General features: G+C 33.0%; 1 protein-coding gene across 2 annotated transcripts in view; it reads right to left on the bottom strand.

Moving 5' to 3' along the window:
• The window catches only part of LOC117114154 (calmodulin-binding transcription activator 2-like), a 63,209-nt gene that overhangs the window by 24,205 nt on the left and 19,201 nt on the right, over positions 1 to 19,803 (bottom strand). For both annotated transcript variants that reach the window (XM_033257719.1, XM_033257720.1), the window contains exons 4-7: positions 7,646 to 7,781; positions 5,380 to 5,451; positions 4,972 to 5,131; positions 1,107 to 1,153 (exon numbers count right to left, since the gene is read on the bottom strand). In XM_033257719.1, coding sequence (XP_033113610.1) covers positions 1,107 to 1,153; positions 4,972 to 5,131; positions 5,380 to 5,451; positions 7,646 to 7,781 — 415 coding nt within the window. The remainder of the gene's footprint in view (positions 1 to 1,106; positions 1,154 to 4,971; positions 5,132 to 5,379; positions 5,452 to 7,645; positions 7,782 to 19,803) is intronic.

The following is a 19,803-nucleotide window of genomic DNA, read 5'->3' as shown; positions in this document are numbered from 1 at the left end:
ACGTTTTAGGAAATAAAATTTTTTGTTTTTTGCAGTCAGAACTGGAAAAGGAAATGAAGGACATTTGACAGCCAAAGTTTTTTGATGACCATCCCCTTGGTCACCCAGTTCCTATCAAGAGACTCGGACCCCCCCCCCCCAAGCAAGTGCGTATCATATGTATTTTCACTCACAATCTCCTCGTATCTCCACTATGCTCAATGGAAGAAGGGTACAAAGCCCAAACTAAAATTAAATTACCTGTATCAAAACTAATTGCGAGATAGATTATATAATTATTTCTAGATATTCTTATATTTTGTGTAGGAGGCAAGAATGATTCTTCATTGTCGATTGCATCTATTCCTTTAAAATGTCAAAGAGGTATTAAGACGTTATTAAAGCTTTTTGTGCAATATGCAAATTTAAACATCAACCATTAAATATGAAAGTCTTTAAAAAAAAAGTTGTATTGCTTTAACTTTAATGAGGTATTGGTTCAGGGATTAAAGAAAGCTATGTTACGTTAAGCCAGTACTCACTCCATTGTATGACGGTTATCCAAAACCGCTCCGTGTGAGTTATTTATATGTACAATTAATATTTAAATAATTCATAAGACTGTGATGAGTTCATACATATTTTTAATATATGAAATTCATAAGATTGTGATGTATAAAGATTTAATTTAAATGTCTTGCATGGAAGAAAGTAGTAATAGTAGTACTTCTGTATGTAGGATAATTTGTAGACATGTTCTGTTTTATGAATAATTCATGAGATTATGATGAGATCACAATGTATTAATATGAATAATTCATGAGATTGTCAAGAATAAAGATATAATTTAAATATGCTTGTATTCATAGCATGGAAAAAAGTAGTAGTAGTACTTCTTTTTGTAAGATTAATAGACATGCTGTTTTATGAATAATTCATGAGATATGATGAGATCATATGTATATAATATATGGATAATTCATGAGACTGTGATGAATAAAGATTTAATTTAAATGTCTTGTATTCATAGCATGAAAAAAAGTAGTAGTACTACTTCTTAATACCATTTGTAGACATTTTCGATTTTATGATTAATTCATTATACTGTGATGAGTTCGTATGCTTACCGAATATTCCTTGTTCCCGTTGTTTACTTTCATTTGTGAACCGACAACTATATCAAATAAAAATAAGATTCATTAATAAAAATAAGATTCATTAATGAAAATAAAACTGCTTTAAGAAAAAGGAAATATATAAATTAGTAGAAGTAAATAAGCGTTTATTAATAATTACACTTTCGATTTAATATATAGCTGAACTTCCTTTAACATATCATTATAATTTGCTAAGCCGAGTGAGACCCATTTCCAGCCGACTTCACATCTGACATGGTTCGCTCAGGCCGCCATGTGTGTACAAAAATGTCCAAATACAGCACTCTTGTATTACATGTATTCTGGCTAGCACTTGTGCAAATGCTCCCCCTAGGAGTTCAGGGAAGAACATGACCTGGAAGCAATTATCAAAACAAAAAAAAAATTTATTGTTTTGGTGCCATCTATGTCTCAAAATATAATAATAATTTTAACTTTTGCACTTTTGATTGAAAGTTATGTTTTCTTAAAAAGTAAAGTTGCCGAGCACGACACAACAAGACATTGAAAATTGAAAGAAATAAACGCCCAACAACAATGGGACAACATTAGGGATGCATGTATATCAGCCGCAGACTCATGCATAAAGAAGACAAAAGAGAAAGGAAATAATACAAATAAAGAGATCATAAAACTATCAAAAAACAACTCAAAATCAAAGAAAATCAACTTAATAAATAACTTGAAACAAAGACAAACATGCAAGAAAATAACAAACTACAAAAAGAAATTTAAAAAAAACTAAAGAAAACAGACAAACTCAAAAAGATTGAAACAATCAAATAGAAGAAATACATCAACACAGAAATACATCAACACAAAAATTTTATACAACATTGAAAATTATATTTAGAAAGAACCCAAGTGAATTGCTCAGTGAAGTACCAGACCTTAACGAACCACAACTAAATGAGAAAAAAAAAGTCATGGCAAACCCACAACAACAGGTGGAACTCATCTCCGAACATTTCAAGAAAGTCTTCTGGAAAAAAGACATTTCATCAATACAGCAAATCAAACCCACAAAAATGAATAAACCCTTCGAATATAGTGGAAAAAGCAATGCAAACAATAAAAAACAATAAGAGTGCTGGAGAAGACAATATCAAAACTGAATTTATCAAGCACGGATCAAGAAATGAAATCATACACATAATGGTACAACTCATGAACCACATGGCAGAAACCGGAGAAACTCCCAAAAAACTACACAGAGGATTAACTATTCCCTTCCAAAAACCCGGACCATGTAACAACCTGCGACTAGGCATACTACTCTCAATCAGAAGGAAAATACTAGGCATATAATAAGAACTACCAAGAGCCACGACACCAAAATACCACCATCACAAGCAGTTTACCGAACAGGAAGAAATACAACGGAACATGTTTTTGCACTAAAAATGCTAATCGAAAAGGCCATTAACACTTAACAATACAGCCTCTACTTCTCTCTCTTTGCATTGTCAAAAACTTTTGACACAATAAAAAGACACACATTCATCGAAGACCACAACAAAGTGACTGAACCAGATGAACTCCACATCTTTTATCTACTCCTATATGAAATGCAGTACAAGGTTCAAGTGAACAACGCCAAAAGAGAAGCCTTCAACAAAGATATAGGAAGCCCACAAGGGGATTGCGCTAGCACCCTAGAATTCACCTTCACACTAGCAGTAGCAATGAAAATTACAAATTCTAGAATCACATCAGTATCACAACCGCAGAACAGCATCAACACAACTTCAGCACAAATTCTCACTAAACTTTCAGTATGCAGACGACACCACGGACGACACTCTTCCAAAGAGTGTACTGCATTCTTTAACGTGCACATGGGCCATAAATGTACACGGTACTAACGGCTTAAACGTATCATCCGAAAGACGGTGCGCTATTGTAACTTGTATTTTAGCCCTCCAGCTGAAAAACAAGGAGAGGCAGCGATGGGAATTGAACCGGGGACTTAGAGATCTCCACGGTTCAGCGCACACACAGTGGCTACCACCAGATTAGCCGACTAAGCAAGCTCCTCTCCTCAGAATTAAGCTCCTTAATTGGTAATTAAAGAATTACCAAAAAGAATGAAAGAAAGAAATCTAACACAGAGAAAACAGAAACCTTCACTGTTGGAACAGAAGGAAACGAAGACTGGAGAAAAATCAAATATCTAGGAAGCATACTAGGCACTGAAAATGACATAAAAAGACGAAAAGGACTAGCAATAAAACAACCTTTAAAAAACATCTTAAATCATAGACAAACATCTCTAAAAATAAAGATAACAATACTCAACACATTTGTATACTCACTCCTGCTCTACAACAGTGAACAGTGAACATATTCCAACAGAAACTACTAAGAATACTAAACATCAAGCTTAAAGACAGAATAACAATTGAACACATATACATGAAGACTAAAGAGATTGAATTAAGCAAAACAAATAAAAAGAAGGAGACTCAACTGGCTAAGTCATCTACTCAGACTACCAGAAAGTGTACCAGCAAAAATCGCACTAAATGAACACCTAAGAAAAGCAAAAGGTGATAGAGGACGACCAAAACACACATGGCTGAAACAAATAAATGCTGATCTGAAACATAAAACTTTAAACACATTCACGCATGATGATTATAAAAGGGCAAACTTGTGATGCACCATGGTAAGGCTCATGGCTTGAATAAGCCGTAAATCAGCCTGGATAAGGTAAAGTCACCTCAAATATATTAAAAATAAATCAAGCAAAGACCATGGATCTCCAAGTAACAAAATAACTACAAACACAGTGTCGTTATATTCATGAGGAAATACAAGCAGAGGAGATATATTCAACAGTCTATATTGGGGTAGAGTAAATATGGACCGATGTGGAAATTCAACATCATCCTCACTGCCACACAATTTTACCAGCATGGTGAGGCGAGAATTTTTTTTAAATTTTTAGTCCAGGAGCCAGGGGCCATTTATATGCATAAAATGAACACGTTTTGTTGGTATTTTTGGAAAGGTCATCCCATGGGGGGGGGGGATCTTTTAACTGCCCATCTGACAAGACATTTCTTCTGGAATAATGGGTCAGAGGTCAATGAATGTCATTTCTGGTCAATTTTACTATGAAATAATAATCAGGAATATAAAACATGTAATATACCAAATACAATTATGTTGCACATGATATGGAAGCTTATAAAATTGTCTATCCGTTGATATCAAACTTGTTTTTGTATCTTCTTATTTTAAGTACGTTTTCAGTGTAAAAACAAAATTAGTCATTTTTTGTCAAAATTTGATATTTTTTTGTTTTTAAAAAATATATGAACAGATATTTCAACCGTTCTTTCTCGGAATTTGACCAATTATATGATAATGAAAATAAAACAAATGCGGAAGACTGAAAGCATACTTGCCGAGTATTATCAAATTTAATTTTTAACACTGGAAAATAGCAAAAATATCAAAGAATTAGCAATTTCCATTTCTTTGTGGTGGTGGGTGTGCTAATAGGCCAAAAATAAAATTTTATTTTTATTCAAAATCAACATTATTGGCGGGCAGCAGGTAAACAAGATATAAAACGTCCCGCCTGAAAGGGAGCTGGTAGGCCATAACCTTTTAGTAGCTCGTCGTCGGTGACATCATCATCTCTATTAATATTGTTGGTTACTAGCAAGAGACTATGAACGCATTAAAAAAATTAAAAAAAAAATTGTGAAGTTCAACTGAAGTTAAGCTCATGATTCTTAGATTGGAAGGCTTCACTACAATAAGTATAAAGTGCAAAAAAAAAAAGAATTTTTTATCAAATATTTTGAAACTTTTAAAAACATACACATTGGTGTGATCTGTTGTAGCAATTCTTCACGTGTCCAGGTTTTACCGTCAATGGTCAACGGAAGTGTTGTCGGCATCCAACGACCTAAGTGAATAGCGCCCCCTTTAGAGTCATCTGCTGGCATGTTGAGGTAATGTACCAATACCATGTCTGGGTTCTGTTGTCAAAGAAAAAAAATATTGTTGTGTGATGAAATGTCAAAAAATAATATTATATAAATTTTTGCTTTTTATAATAATGTAAAATAATCATGCTATCTATAACCTTTGTTGCTCTTTTGAAATACCCTGCATTCGTATGGCAAAGTCATGACCTGGGTTTTATGTTACATACTTTTTATTGTTTTTAAATAAAGAATAATTCACTTTAATTATTTTAAAAGAGAAGAAATATTAAAGTACTTACCTGTAACAACCAGTAACATCGTCTATGGAATGTTGGGATGATGGCAGAATGGACGTAACACCCATATAGGCACTAAAGCAACAGAGGAACACAAAATTCCAATAATTATACTTGTAAATGCATTCAAATGCAAAGTTCAATATAGCGTTCTGGCAGGCATAAAGTAATTCATATATTTAAAGATGCATTTCTACAATTTCTTAAAGATTACATTTGAAGAGCAATCAACCACATTAGTTGGTAGCTACAGTATGAATAATAAATTATTTACAGCTTGGGTCTATTTTCAAGTATTCTAAAATAACTTGCAAATCGCTGGGTTGGTTTTTGGAAGGGGAAACATCTTGTCTCCTTTTTCCACAAAACACTTCAGTTGCAGATCCAGGAATTTGAAATAAAGTGAGCCCAGGGAGAGACTTTCCCAGATGGATGGACGATACATTCCCACCTACTGTACGTGCTAGCAACTAGCCAATGATCAAATTACTCTCGGAAATGCATGGACTCCGGATTAAAAAAAATTATTTGCTGATAGAAAGAAGGTTATTCTCACTGCCAATCCAAAAAACTGTGATCTACAGTAATAGCACAATTTTGAGCTATTCCAGACCATAGAATCTCTCCCCCATTAAAAACAAAAGTGAAACCCTTAGCAATTAGGCTGAGCGGTTGGCTAAGAGGTATTAATCCTGCTTCTTGTGCTGAAAACCTTGGTTCAAACCCGGCCAGTATTGATTTATAATTAGAGTCTAATAGTTGCTTATAGCTCCTCCAATTACCCTCATATTGAGAGTTAGGACAATGTTTGTATCTGTTTATGTCTGTTATATTTGTAGTTAAGTTGCAAAGGTTAATTACCAGAATTTGTATACAAGCTTGCCTCCTAGGTTTTGGCATTTGTTAGTTAAACAAATTGAAATAAACTATTATTATTATTATACATACTTAACATTAACAATAAAATTTTTAAATGCATTACGATACTTCTCAAAGGAGATTTTAATTCACGTTTTGAAGGAAATAAACGTTATTTTGAACTGAACTGAACCTACAATATTTCCCAGTACAGTACACAAAAATGAATATCAAACAATGTTTAATATTTCCTGTAACACATTTATATATTATTTCTCAGTGAGCTTGTTAATCTATACCGTACTTTTCATTTCACAAAGGTTGTTCTTGAATGTGTTATCGTGAATATGAATATATTATATCTTGATTAATTGGTCTGAGGTTGATAGATCATAGCAGAATTGAAAATTATAAGATCTGGAATTTCTTTGAACGATAAGATAGTTGTAAGACATTGTATTTTGTGCCAATAAAAAAATGATGGTAATCTCAACATAAAGGTCAAAGGTAGACGTAAAGGTTATTTCTGGCAATAATGATAATAATGTATGTAATATGTACATACATGATGGATGTTAAGATTTTTTTTAAGACTGATATTATTTTTTTGCAACATGATTTATTGTCAAATTTTATTGAATAAATGTCTGCATATTTTCATTTGAGATTAAACATCAAGTTAATAAATCAAAACGATTTATGAAAATAGTTTCATAGTTTGCATATCTTACAATATTTTACACAAACATGGCTTTCATCAATAGTAAAAAATTCCTTTGGTGCATACAATTACTATATATTCTTAAAAATGTATCAGTATTTTCAAATGTATTTAATTTTAATAATAAATGATAGCAATCATTTTCTTAATTGAATAATTACAAATATTAACATTTTCATTACTACAGTATTTATAAATTTGACAATATATTTTTGAATACCGTAAAACATTAAATAGAAGCCCGATGGGCTTAATCTCGAGAAGTCCATCTTGAAAAAAAGCCTATCTCGAAAAGAAGCTCATCTCGAAAAGAAGCCCATGGCTTCTAATCAAGATATGGTGTTCTTTCGAGGTAGTATTTACATATTGACTGACGTTATATTATGATGTGTCAGTATCGAAATTATGTTATTGTGCTTGTGTAAAATTTAAGGAAAGTTAAACAGAAATTCCATAGGAAAAATTGTTGTATAGTAGCAATTCCAAAGTTGAAAACATTCATTTTGAAAAGCCCCCTCTCCACCCCCCCAACCCCACCCTCTTTAGTTTGCTAAAGTAATCTTGAAAAGAAGCCCATCTGGAACAGGGGCCAATCTGTTCAAGGTTTTATGGTATGTAGTTATAGAGGTTGTATTGTATCAAGAAAATACAAACTAAAATTGTAAAAAAATCACCAGAAGTAGTCTTTACCTCAACACCTAAAACTTTCAATTTCATATGGTCTTCTCGTGTTGTTTTGCCATCTTTGCGTTTCTTCCAAATGTAGCCATCTTTTCGGTGTTTCACTTTCTTTCGGTTGAACAAAAACAAGCATCCACTATGTGGTCTGAAAAAAAAATTCCAAAAATAAATAATTGATATCAAAAACAATTTTATTCTTTCTTTTCTTTCTTCCCCTAGACTAGATATCTACTGTAGGGGATTTATTAACACCATACATATGATACACCAACAATGATAAAATTTAATCTCTACTAAAGATAAAGAGAGATATTATTGGTATTGGTATTATTTTTAAAATTGCCTTCTGTTATTGCCTTCTGTTATACCGCATTATCAATAACTTAAAGCCCCATTCCCTGCAAGATTTTTATATATGTTATAAAAATCTGATTTTTATATATGTTATAAAGATCTATACATGTTATAAAAAATTGCTAATTTAACTGAATTTAGACATTCCTAAACATGAAAAAAATGTAAAATAAGACTGAAATTTGATTTTTTGTGTTCCACACAAAAAATAAATGCGGATGGATTTTTTATATTTGATTTTGCAATAGGTCTACGAAGAAATGTAGTAGGCGCCGAAAACATTACCCTATCCAACACTGCTAGGCTAGGCCTAGCCTTACATCGATCTAGGTTCTGTTATCACACATAAAAACGGCCGACATGATATCTTCCGTTGCTAGTATTGACACTTGTGAAATATAATATTTCATAGGAATAATTTCAAATATGTTTAAAAAATGATTCTTACCGAGATTTTGACAATTAAACAAACATATCTCAGGCCTACTCGATCAATCGCAGTGTGCAAGATGCGAAGTACAAAAAACAATTTCATTAGAGAGGACGCACTTTATTGATTGTAAAGTATACATAAAAGCGAGAGCATTCCAGCGGATGCAATCTACGACCTCTGAATTTGCCTAGTAACGAAGAATTCGTCAAGAAAATGGTAATCTCCTATAAGAAATAGTCTGTATTTCTCATTTTTTTTATTCTTTTGCGTGAAACTAAATTTATGCCAATATTTTTCCATTGTTTATAATAAATAGAGTTAAATGCATATGAATTTTTTTCTAAAAAAAAATTCTTTTTTAGTGAAATTTTGCTGGAAATGGGGCTTTAAATGATTCTCACTTATTACAACAGGATCTGGAAAGGGTGGATACCATCCATAGAAGTGTCAGGTTCTTACATTATCTCTTAAACATTAGCTGCCGCTCACAGGGCTGCGCATTCCTCCACGCTTAAATAAGGTACAAGTGAAAGTTATTATATTGAGTTTTTTTGGAAGAGCTAAGACAGAAATTTTTAAATAACTACAACGTTTATTTGTAAAAAACAAATTATTATTTAGAATGTTCATTTGTACACAATCAAATATCTTAAAATTGAAAAAATAAAATTTCTTAAAATTGGGAAAAAAAATTGAATACCAAGATGTGATTCGAACTCACAACCTTAAGTTCTTTAGAACACAACCTTAAGCGAAAGCGGCACATGCCCTATTAGTGGTAATGGCATTACAGTCCTTGATGTAGGTGTAGGGGAAACCCTAGGGTCCAACTTAAAAAAAAGGGCAATGAACGTTTGCAGAAAATCACCTGTAGTTTATGCGTACAGAATTTCTTGCATATGCGTTCAACACTGGCGACGCTCAACGCTTTTAAAGTTCTGATAACAAGAACAAGAACAACATTGAGGCTCTGGGGTCAGAGCCTTGCGAGGCTCAAAGACTGCGAATTAATTATGTATGCAGCAGTAACGGTGCATTAATTGAGAAGGTTAATGTTCAAAAAGATCTTGGAATTTTTATTGATAATGTTGACTATATTGTACCAGAAGCAATAGGATGTTGGGCATACTTTGGCAGCACTGTATAAAGAACTCAATAATAACACCTAAGCTTTATCTTTATATTTCTCTTGTTAGACCCATCTTGGATTTTTCGTCTACAATTTATAATTCTATTTATTTCTCAGTCAAATCACACAGAATGAGTCCAATCCAAATTTATGTTCTGTATTTTATTAATTATACAAATGTTGGTCCTCCTATTCACCTTTCAATACTCCATATGAGAAGAGTTTTGATATGGTTTTCTTTTTTGATTGTTTTAACTGGCTTTTTACGTGTCCTTTTTTCTTTATTTATATTGAAAATCCATAGACCAAATTCACATAATGGTGATCTATTCTCTGTGCCCTATAGCCGAGTCAATGCTACTAAAAACGGTTTTATTCATAGACTCTCCTATAACTATAATATTATTTACACACGTAAAGACACAATTATTGATATATCATATAACAGCATTTCCACGTTCAAAAAGTTGCTTAATATTCAGTATAGGAATTCTTTCAATTTAGCTAGGAACTTTGTCGATTATATTTTTGATTACCTTTTTAATTTTTTTCTTGCTTTTGAATTTTACCATATATTTATATATTGCATGTGTACAACATCTGTAATTGGCAATATCATTGCTTGATTTAGTTGAAATAAAATAAAATAAACAGAGAAGTGAAATGATCTACATGACAAAAGCAAGCACATCACAAATAAGCACCACAGAAGGCCAGACTCAAAATGCCAGCTATATATTATTTCACCTTTAATAGATAAATATACTGTAGCTGTACTGCCTGTGAAAGAAGATTTTGGATTATAATAAAAAAAAAAAATTAAAAATAAGCAAATATGGAAACTATGAATTTAGATTAAGAAATCAGAAGACAAGAGTCAAAATCAAGGAGAAATTAATTGAAGGGTAATAATGACATTCCACGAGAGAATAAATAAGATGTAATAATACAGACTTCAACGTGACTTGTTCCACAATTGATGCGAGCAATACTGTCCATGACTATTTTTCGTCCTGATGTAAATTACAATCTAAGATTATGATTATCCAACCAAAATGTCAAGCAAAAGATCAGGTAAGCAGCTACTCTACATTATCAGTATCAGAAAATGTTTCTAAATCTAATTTGTCTCTATCGCCACATTGACAGCCAAGGTTGCATTTTTGTAGTCTTTATCATTACCACCATCATAAACAATATTATAAATTTATTAAGAATTTAAGGCGAATTTTTACTCTTTATTATGCAATACATGATTAAGCTATTTATAGTAAAAACAAATGTAATAATTTCTGAAAAGAGAGGCATATTTTGGTGTTAAAAATGTTATGTACTGTACAGATTTAAAAGCTTCCAAGTCAAACAAGTCTGCAAATTAACCATATAGCTATGCCCATTTATATGATTAGGCATACAATAATAGTGGAATATCCATCAGTGGATGAAGACTTGAAACACTAAACAAAAAAACAAAACCTTATAACATTGGCACTTTTTACAAGAGAAAAAACGGAAACCAATTTTACAATACAGCATGGAAAAACATTAAAAAAGGTGGTTGGTTACTCCTAGCCAAGAGTATGAATAATTTTATGTAAAAACAATGAAACAAATTAATAGTTGTACATTTTGAATGACACACAACCCTCTTTTTGGTTCAATGAGATAGATGATATTCAATCCCTCATTTCTTTGGTTTAACATGATATATCAAAGTTCAGGAATTTCACAATCAACCTCACAACACTTTAATTTTATAGAGCATCTTGTTTGTACTGTATGTTTGTACAGGAATTACAAGAAGCGCATAAATTTTACAATTGGCATCTCAACCAATCAATCAATCAATCTTGGTATTTGTGCCTAAAAAGTAAATATTATTATTTACTTTTATTTTGACCAGACTTTTTTTTATACATTTTTTAGCAAACCCACCGACTGCAAATATTCAAGATTTGAAATAGAAATAAAATTTCATTTTTTGGCCAATTAGTGAACCCGCTGCCAAAAAAAAGTGGAAATTTCTGGGAAAAAAAAAAGTTTAAAAAAAATTTATATTATGCCCTCTGCTGCCTTGAAATCTCCAAAGATAAGATATGTACAGTATATTTCTTCCTATTTATATAAATTTGAAGCATTCTCCGCCACCTGGATTTTTTTGGCAAAACTATTTGGTAAATAAAAAAACAAAATTTTACTTCTATTTTTATTCCACCCTTCTCCGATGATCTTTAAAAACATAAGTCTGCGAAACACGGAATAAAAAAATTCTCGCCTTAGTTTTGTAAAAGTGGTACGGTGCAATTGGTAGTGGTTCTGCTTCCAACTTAAGGTTCGAAGGTTCAATCCCTTGATCTGCCTTTCATGTCCTAAAAAAGGCACTTTACCTATGGTTGTTTCTCTCCACCCAGGGGCACAATTGGCTACCTGGTGCTGTAGGTTCAAACACAAAATGTGCTGGCAGCAACATCATGGAATTTTCCTTAAGGAGATGAGTATGTATCAGATACAATAACTGGGGGGTATAAATGCTTCGAGGCCTTGTTTGATTGCAAAAATATATATTATTTAAAAAACTAAAAAGCTGGAAAAGAGGTAGCTTAAGCAAAGTGCAGTACAGTACATTGATATTTAACTCAGATTAAAGCCAGCTAAACCCCTTAACATCAGTCTAACGTATTATTATAGGAGTAAAGTTTGGCCTATCTGACGTGTTATCGTACCAAATACAGTACTCAGGACGTTACCAAATACTTGCGAAAAAAATTGTAAGTGATCAGGTGGGAAATGAACCCACAAACTTTACTTTGGAGGTATTTTCCGGACACAAGTCTCACCTGGTCTTTTCAGCGTAATTTCAATGACAGACTTCTAGAGCTTACACAATAAAATATTTGCAAAAATCAAAATAAAATAAATTCAGTACAACATATTCTTGAAATACAGGAATGCAGGGAAAGATTTGGGAGGGGGGGGGCTGGCCTGGCCCTGGTCCTTCCCCCTCCTTTGGGAGGTAAAATAAAGAAAAAAAAAAAGAAAGAAATGAAAAACATGACAGCCCAGAATGTCTCACATGTTATTTTCAAGTGTCTAGAACAGAAAATTTCGCGGGGGAACATCCCCGGACCCCTTAGGCCAGTATTGTCTCGATCGGGCCCCACCTTTTTGGATCCCCCACCTTTTGGAAATCTCTGGATCCGCCCCTGTGTATGACCTATGTTAGTGTTGTCATTGTCTGTAAAACAACAAGTCCCGGAATATTCCAGTAGTAATTTTAAATAGTGAGCCTTCATAATCTTTTAAAACCATCCTTCAGCATACCATAATTTTCTTTAGCCACATTTCAGTATCTGCCTCAGTTTCACGTCAGTTTAGTTTACCCATAATTATTCTTTTTTTTATATGCTTCAGTTCGCTCAATTACCAAGAAATGGCATTGCATTTGTTCACTCACTATAAATACTCAAACTGCTTATACAGTGGCAGTTTAACTGTTGAAACACATGTTTGTACCAAATTTTATAATAAAACAGTTAGGCTCAGCCTAAATGATATCACTGAAATCCATTGTGATTTTATTGAGAAATAATTACAATCCACCATATTTCTCTGTAAAATAACCATGCTTATATGCTATGATTGGTGTAATTATGCATATTATTTAAGATGCATGAAAATTGTTGCATAATTAGAATCTAGACAAGACCACGGAGCAAACTTCAACCAAAATACATGGAATTTACTAAATTTCAATAAAAATATTTCCTGAAATATGTCAAAACATTCTATTTTGAAAGACAATAAATCTTAAATTGTATACTTGTTAAACATAAAAATTTATGAGTCAACCAAAAATATGCTAATAATGTAGCAGAAAGATATTCTGTACATGTACAATAAAAAGCATACAGGAATGATTTACAATACTTTGCATTGATTGGGAGATACTAGTATACAAATAATTACAAAATAAAGCACTGTCTGTAAAATGGCTTATAAAACTTGCCTTTTCAAAGAATCAAAATTTTTTGCACAATGTTTATCACGTTGGCTGCCACTGACGAGTATACACGCCCCACAGGGTGTTGCTGAGGGCGCCAGGGACAACTATAAAAGTTGTTAAAATTCTAGCGTTTATTACTTCTTTGTTATACATTGTAGGATCACAGACTTTGCAGCTGGTAGTTCCTGGAAGATACACCTAGAAGATACCGTACAAATGGTGTATGCATGTTTGTTGTGTTATGTTGCCGGCAGTACACTCGAGCAGCAAAGTGGGGACGCCCTTTGAACATATATCAACATATGCAAAGAGCGGACCAGAAAACTCGCACTTGGCAGTCAATAAAAAGTGCTGTCAAATTGTTGCAAATGAGTTTACTCGTCCCCTAATATTTTCCCACCAATTTATTAGACACATCATTTTTGATGATAGGCCTATATGACTAGATAAAATTTCTTTCAAAAAAGTATGTTTGTACATGTAAACTTGTTTTAGCACACGGGAAGGAACCTTAAAAAAAGGTCTGGCAGTCAACGTGTTAAATATTATGGCAATGCTACTAGTGTTCTCCTGAAGCTGTTTTAGCTGTCAATTTACCAGTAAAATAACCGACCAGAAGGTAAAAATTTTGTGCTTGTAAAATTAAAAAAAACAAAAAAAACACTGATGAACATTCTAGTCAATGACTGTATATTATTAAACCCACTTAAGGACAAATTTACCAGTAAATATGTTTCAAATGGAGAACATTGGCAACCTAAAATATTCTCCGTCCCTTTCAACAGCCCACAGAGCTGTACACCCCTTTAAACCGAAATTTTTTACTCAAGTTTATCGAGAAGAGATCACTAGTTAAAGGCACTGTTAAATATTAAATAAATACATAAATAAATAAATAAATAAAATAACAATAATAATGATAATGATAATGCCACTGTTATATAGCCATTCCGCAGACAAAAAACCGTATGGGCTTTAAAACTACAACAAGCAGTAAATAATTTTGACTTTAACTGCCTACTAAAACAGTTTGAATATATGCAAAGTACAGTATGTTGCCTATGTGAGCATGTATGTTTAATTCCGTCTTTGAGAATAATTTAAATATTTTTTTGACTAAACCTACACTTTGAAGGCAGTACAACCAAGTACAACATATCTGACAGTCAGATAAGACAATAATTACATTACTAAAGATATTATTACTAAAGGCAATGTTAGCAGCATCGCACACAATTATGGACCTTTATATTAATCAATTGAAAACAAAATAAATTTCGAAGAAGGCACCTTAAAATGTGTGCTAGGAATCAGATAGCCCGCAAATATTTCTAGTAAAAATATAAAAAAGAAAATACCACAGAAATAAGGCTACATGTATGGCCATTTTCTGCGATTTTCGAGAGAAGTACAGCTACAGTAGCATGGTAAGTAAGGTAAGGTAAAGGTTCGAAAACCTGAAGCAGACCGGAGTGCCTGTCTCTCTTATTTTATCGTTTGGCCCAGACTGTGTAAGGCTGTGGAGGGGGGGGGGGGAGTTTCGCCACTCCTCCTGCACTGCAGTCTGTTTTACCTTCCCAGCAACTGCTGGTACCCATTTACAGTATACACCTGGGTGGAGAGAGACAAACGTAGATAAAGTGTCTCGCCTAAGGACACAAGCGACTTGCACAGCGAGGGTTTCGAACCCCTGACCTCATGGTTGAGAGTTCGAGCTACAACCGTTGCGCCAACCGCTTCTACATTATCAGCATGAAAAGCTTCAAAGTAAAGCAAAGTAAATGACACGCAACATTTTATTAAATCATTCGTAAAAGCAAGTTCAGTAGAAATGATTGATTCGTTTAAAACTAATACATTGGAATAGTTTATTTTTTAGTAATTTATTTTGGTATTAAAACAGACTCGCATCAATCCCAGAGGGCAAACCAGTGAGCTTACAATCATATACAATAAGAAACATAAAAAAGACAGATAAAAAGCCAATTAAAATAAGAGAAACTGACAATAAACAACATACAATCAAGTCAATACATAATCGTAAGTCCACAATGTAAAAAGAATAAGTCTAGCAATAAAATTCTTGCAATCAAAATAAAAATATGAACCTTTAAAAAAAACACAAAAAAAAAACAAGATAAGATTGTGACAAAGATATATAAATCAGAATCAGGTCAACAGCATAAAAATGATGATTAAATTTTCAGTTATTATACAACTTAATTACAATAATTTATAATTATTAAAATAATTTATTTAAAATTTATTAAGGTAATTAATTAAATATTATTAATATTAATACATTATTTAAATATATTTAAAAGTTACAGATTCAATAGATTGCACTTAATTTAAATATCAAATTAGAAAGAATAAAAAGAATTCATATTTAAAAAATAAAAAAGTTTTTAAAAATTGCACAATAGAAATTACAAAACTGAGACCAATGAGTAATACAAATTACAGTTTACGGTTACTTTTTACTTAAATGTCAGCCAAATATTTTTGTCTGCATTTTCAATAATGTCAGCAATCATAGTGGGAGGGGCAGTTAAAGTGTGAAACAAAACAGAAGGAATGTTGTGGCAAAATGGCTAAGTTGATAGCAAAAATTTTAATTCAAAAAGTTTTCTATTTTAAAATATTTGAGAATATAACCTTTAAAATGAGGGGTCATTCATTGAAATTTCACATTTCAACACTTGGTTAATGGGAAGTAAAATTACAGCACTACAGAGTCAAGATAAACATGATTATTTGTGCATACACTGAATGGAATAAATGTAAATAATGTATTTAGGAAGAGTTTAGGCAATACTCTATGTTGGAAAAATGGAACATTGAAGGAAAAAAAATCTGGATGACGATAAAAATTGTCTCGCATCTCAAGAATTTTCCTATTGCTTCTAACAAGTTTTACATGTCGTCATGACAACAATTACCAATTGCTTTGCAATTTACCACAGTTGCTATAGAAATTAATTTGGCAATGTAAAACTGATGTCATCAATTTTGCAAAATGCCAGTATACATACTGTACATGTCTAAATCATTTATCAGAAAGTCTGAAATCATCCAAATGCACAAATATTCACATTAAACAAATATTATTATACTATGATTTCAGAAAGTGGTTTTGATACTGAATTGGGTAGTGCATACTGAGAGAGATTCCCTAACATCTCTGAGTACTGCACAATAGTTGGCATTTGATATAATGAAAGTTAATAGCATGCTATACTTTGCAAATATACTAAAATCAATACGTATTTCAACATAAAACGCAAATGGAGTAGGCATAACTGTGAAAGGACAGAAAAACATTTTTTTTTTCCAGCATGAAGAAGTTATAGAATTCTGACAACTGAAAATAAAATCACCTTTCTGTAAATTGATTAGACCAAGAGACTGGTCGTCATAAACACAGACCCTATACAGTGTCTGTGCCATAAAGCTGAATTACAAAGCCCATTCTTGTAAATTCTTGTTTACAGTCGCTAAAATAAACAAGCTTGCAAACTGCAGCTAAAAATAGGCAACGCCGTGGTCTGTCCCTAAAGAGACAAGACGCATTACAAGCGATGGGTGATTGGTTGGATCGGTTGTTGCTGGGCAAAAATAACCTACAACGTCAAAAAAGCTCCTATTAAATCTGAACCAATCACTTTTTGCCAGTTATTTTCTTTGTATACTTTCACCATTTTCACCTCAAGGAGATTTCATAAAGGTAATTAGGCATACAAGGACAAACTACAAGATTGCATAACAAATCCATGAGATGCATAACTATTACTGTACCAGTAGACTATGGCAGTGTCTAACAAAACAGTAAAAAAAAAACAATAGGCGGCGGCCTATGGTAGTTTGCATTAGCCAAATAGAATTAATTGTTAGTTTCATGTTCCTATCCTCATTAAATTTAGTAACCTCATGAAAAAACTTTTTGCTATCAAAGAAATCTAAGTGGAGGTGGAAACATTGGTAGAATACTGTACCTTAAAAATATCCATTATATTTGGGCGAGTGGAGTGGCCTGGCGGTAAGGCAGGGGCGCTGCTATCTACAGCATTAACATCGGTGCTGGTTTCAGCCGCACCGCGCCCATGATTCAGTTGGTAGTACTGTACCAAGTCTTCTCAGATAAGGACTTAAAATGGAGGTCCAGTGTATACATCTGGCTGTGTGCACTTTAAAGAACCCATTGAATCTTTTGGAAGAGTAGGGGGTTACCCCCATGTTATGATTTCAGCCTGTCGTTTTGAAACGATGTGAATATGTATCTACCATGTATGTACCATTATTTACGGCTGCTAGGTAGTCACGGACCACGCCCATATGCAATTCAGCCCAGTGATGCTGCAAGATATGGGTTATCCTCCTACCTTTACTCCTTTTACCATTTTTATTTTTATTTTTATTTTTTTTATACCACTAGTATAGGATAGTAAATAGCAAATAATATATGCCCTCACCAAAATCGTGGATGTAAAAACTAACAATTAATTTTATTTGGCCTTACGATCTTTAGGCCAAGAAAAATTAATTTTTAGTTTCATGTCTCTGCCCTCATCAAATTTAGAAGCCTCATGAATATTTTTCAAAAAAAGATTCATTTTTCTATGGACAATAAAAATAATGACTACCCAAAAGAATGATGTGAAGCCTATGAAGAGGTGGGAACATGAATGGCAGAAATACATTACAAAGATTCATTTTTAAACTTCTTTTAAAAAAATATATTTTTTTTAAAAACTATTTTTACTATTTACCAGCCTGTTTACCATTAGTATATAGGATAGTAAAAACCAATTAGTAAATAACCCTCACCAAAAAAATAATTTCAAATCCCAGATGTGAACTACCAATTACGGTAATTTCATTTGGCCTTATGTTGTTTTTCTTCAAACGTTTCTCATGCTTTGAAAAAATGGGAACATAGAGTACTACAGCATTACGTCACAATACCATGTGATACTACTCCGTTGCTGTAGGTGACACAAAATGCGTTCAACCGGACACGTTGTCTCCACTGACAAACCATTGATTCCAATTTCTAACGTAATTATTAAGACGTTGTGTCTTAATTTTTCTTTGTAAATTTTAATTGATGATTAAATGTGTGTTCGATAACGAATATAATGGGAGCTTTTGTGTTTTTCGTACATTTTAATGGTAAAGTATTAGGTTTTAAAATGCCTATTCCAAAAAGCCTTTTCTAACCATTAAGATTGTGAAGTCATTCAGGCATAATGAAAGGTAACCAACGTCTGGTTGACAACAAAGGGCGCCACCTGGAGTTGTGACGACACAACTGTTGTACTCTATAGTCCCCCATCTCCCCCCCCCCCCACACACACACAATATGCATGATTGCACTGGTAGTATCTTTCAATTGTGAGGCATACTTAGGTTACTAACCACACCACTTGGCAAATAAGATCTATGGCACTTACTGGAATTATTCAATTTCAAATAATATTAAAGCTAAATAGGCCTATTTATACCCATGTTAATTGTTTCATATTGGACACTTAAAGAAATAAAACACTGTCAAACAGATTAATTAACACTAACATTGCAGCATTTTTGTAAATAACTCCTCCCTTCGTAAGTGCTGCATTGAAGATATGAAACATTTTGTAAGCGCTGTGACAAACTTTTGTTCATGGTACACTGAATATTCATTTATGACTAGACAACACTCAAGAATGCTGTTAAGATTGCATAGTAGCAAATGGTATGCAGAAATCACGTAATTATAATACAGTAAATGCAAAAAATTAATATTTCTATTACTATCATAATAATAATATTTTATCATCATTGAAGATAATAATAGAAAAATGTTGCGGAACAAGTACCAAAGCCTTGACACACATGGTATGTAAAAGAAAGATAAAGGTAGGAAATAACTCGTGACTTGCAGCTTTAACTACCGTAGGCTGAAATGCGCACTCATTCTACAACTTTCTTCTCCCCAAGGGTCACATCATGTCCAATAAGATGCCAAGAGGCGCACTTCGTCTAACGACAACGACAGGAGCTAAATGGACAAGTACACCAGGGTTACCCCCTACTCTTCTCGAAGGATTTACTGGATCCTTTAAAGTGAACACGGGCCAATTGTGTACACTGGGCCTAGAGTCCTTATTCAAGAAGACTTGTTCCACCACCAGAACCATAGGGCGAGTGCGCTGTTCGAACCGGCGCCAAAATTATGGCTATAGGTTGCGGCGCCCCTGCTTTAA

The sequence above is a fragment of the Anneissia japonica genome, unplaced genomic scaffold (genome assembly GCF_011630105.1).
Source record: "Anneissia japonica isolate Jap-2015-1 unplaced genomic scaffold, ASM1163010v1 scaffold287840_len1291095_cov163, whole genome shotgun sequence".
Lineage (NCBI taxonomy): Eukaryota > Metazoa > Echinodermata > Crinoidea > Comatulida > Comatulidae > Anneissia > Anneissia japonica.
This window is presented reverse-complemented; position numbering and strand designations above follow the sequence as displayed.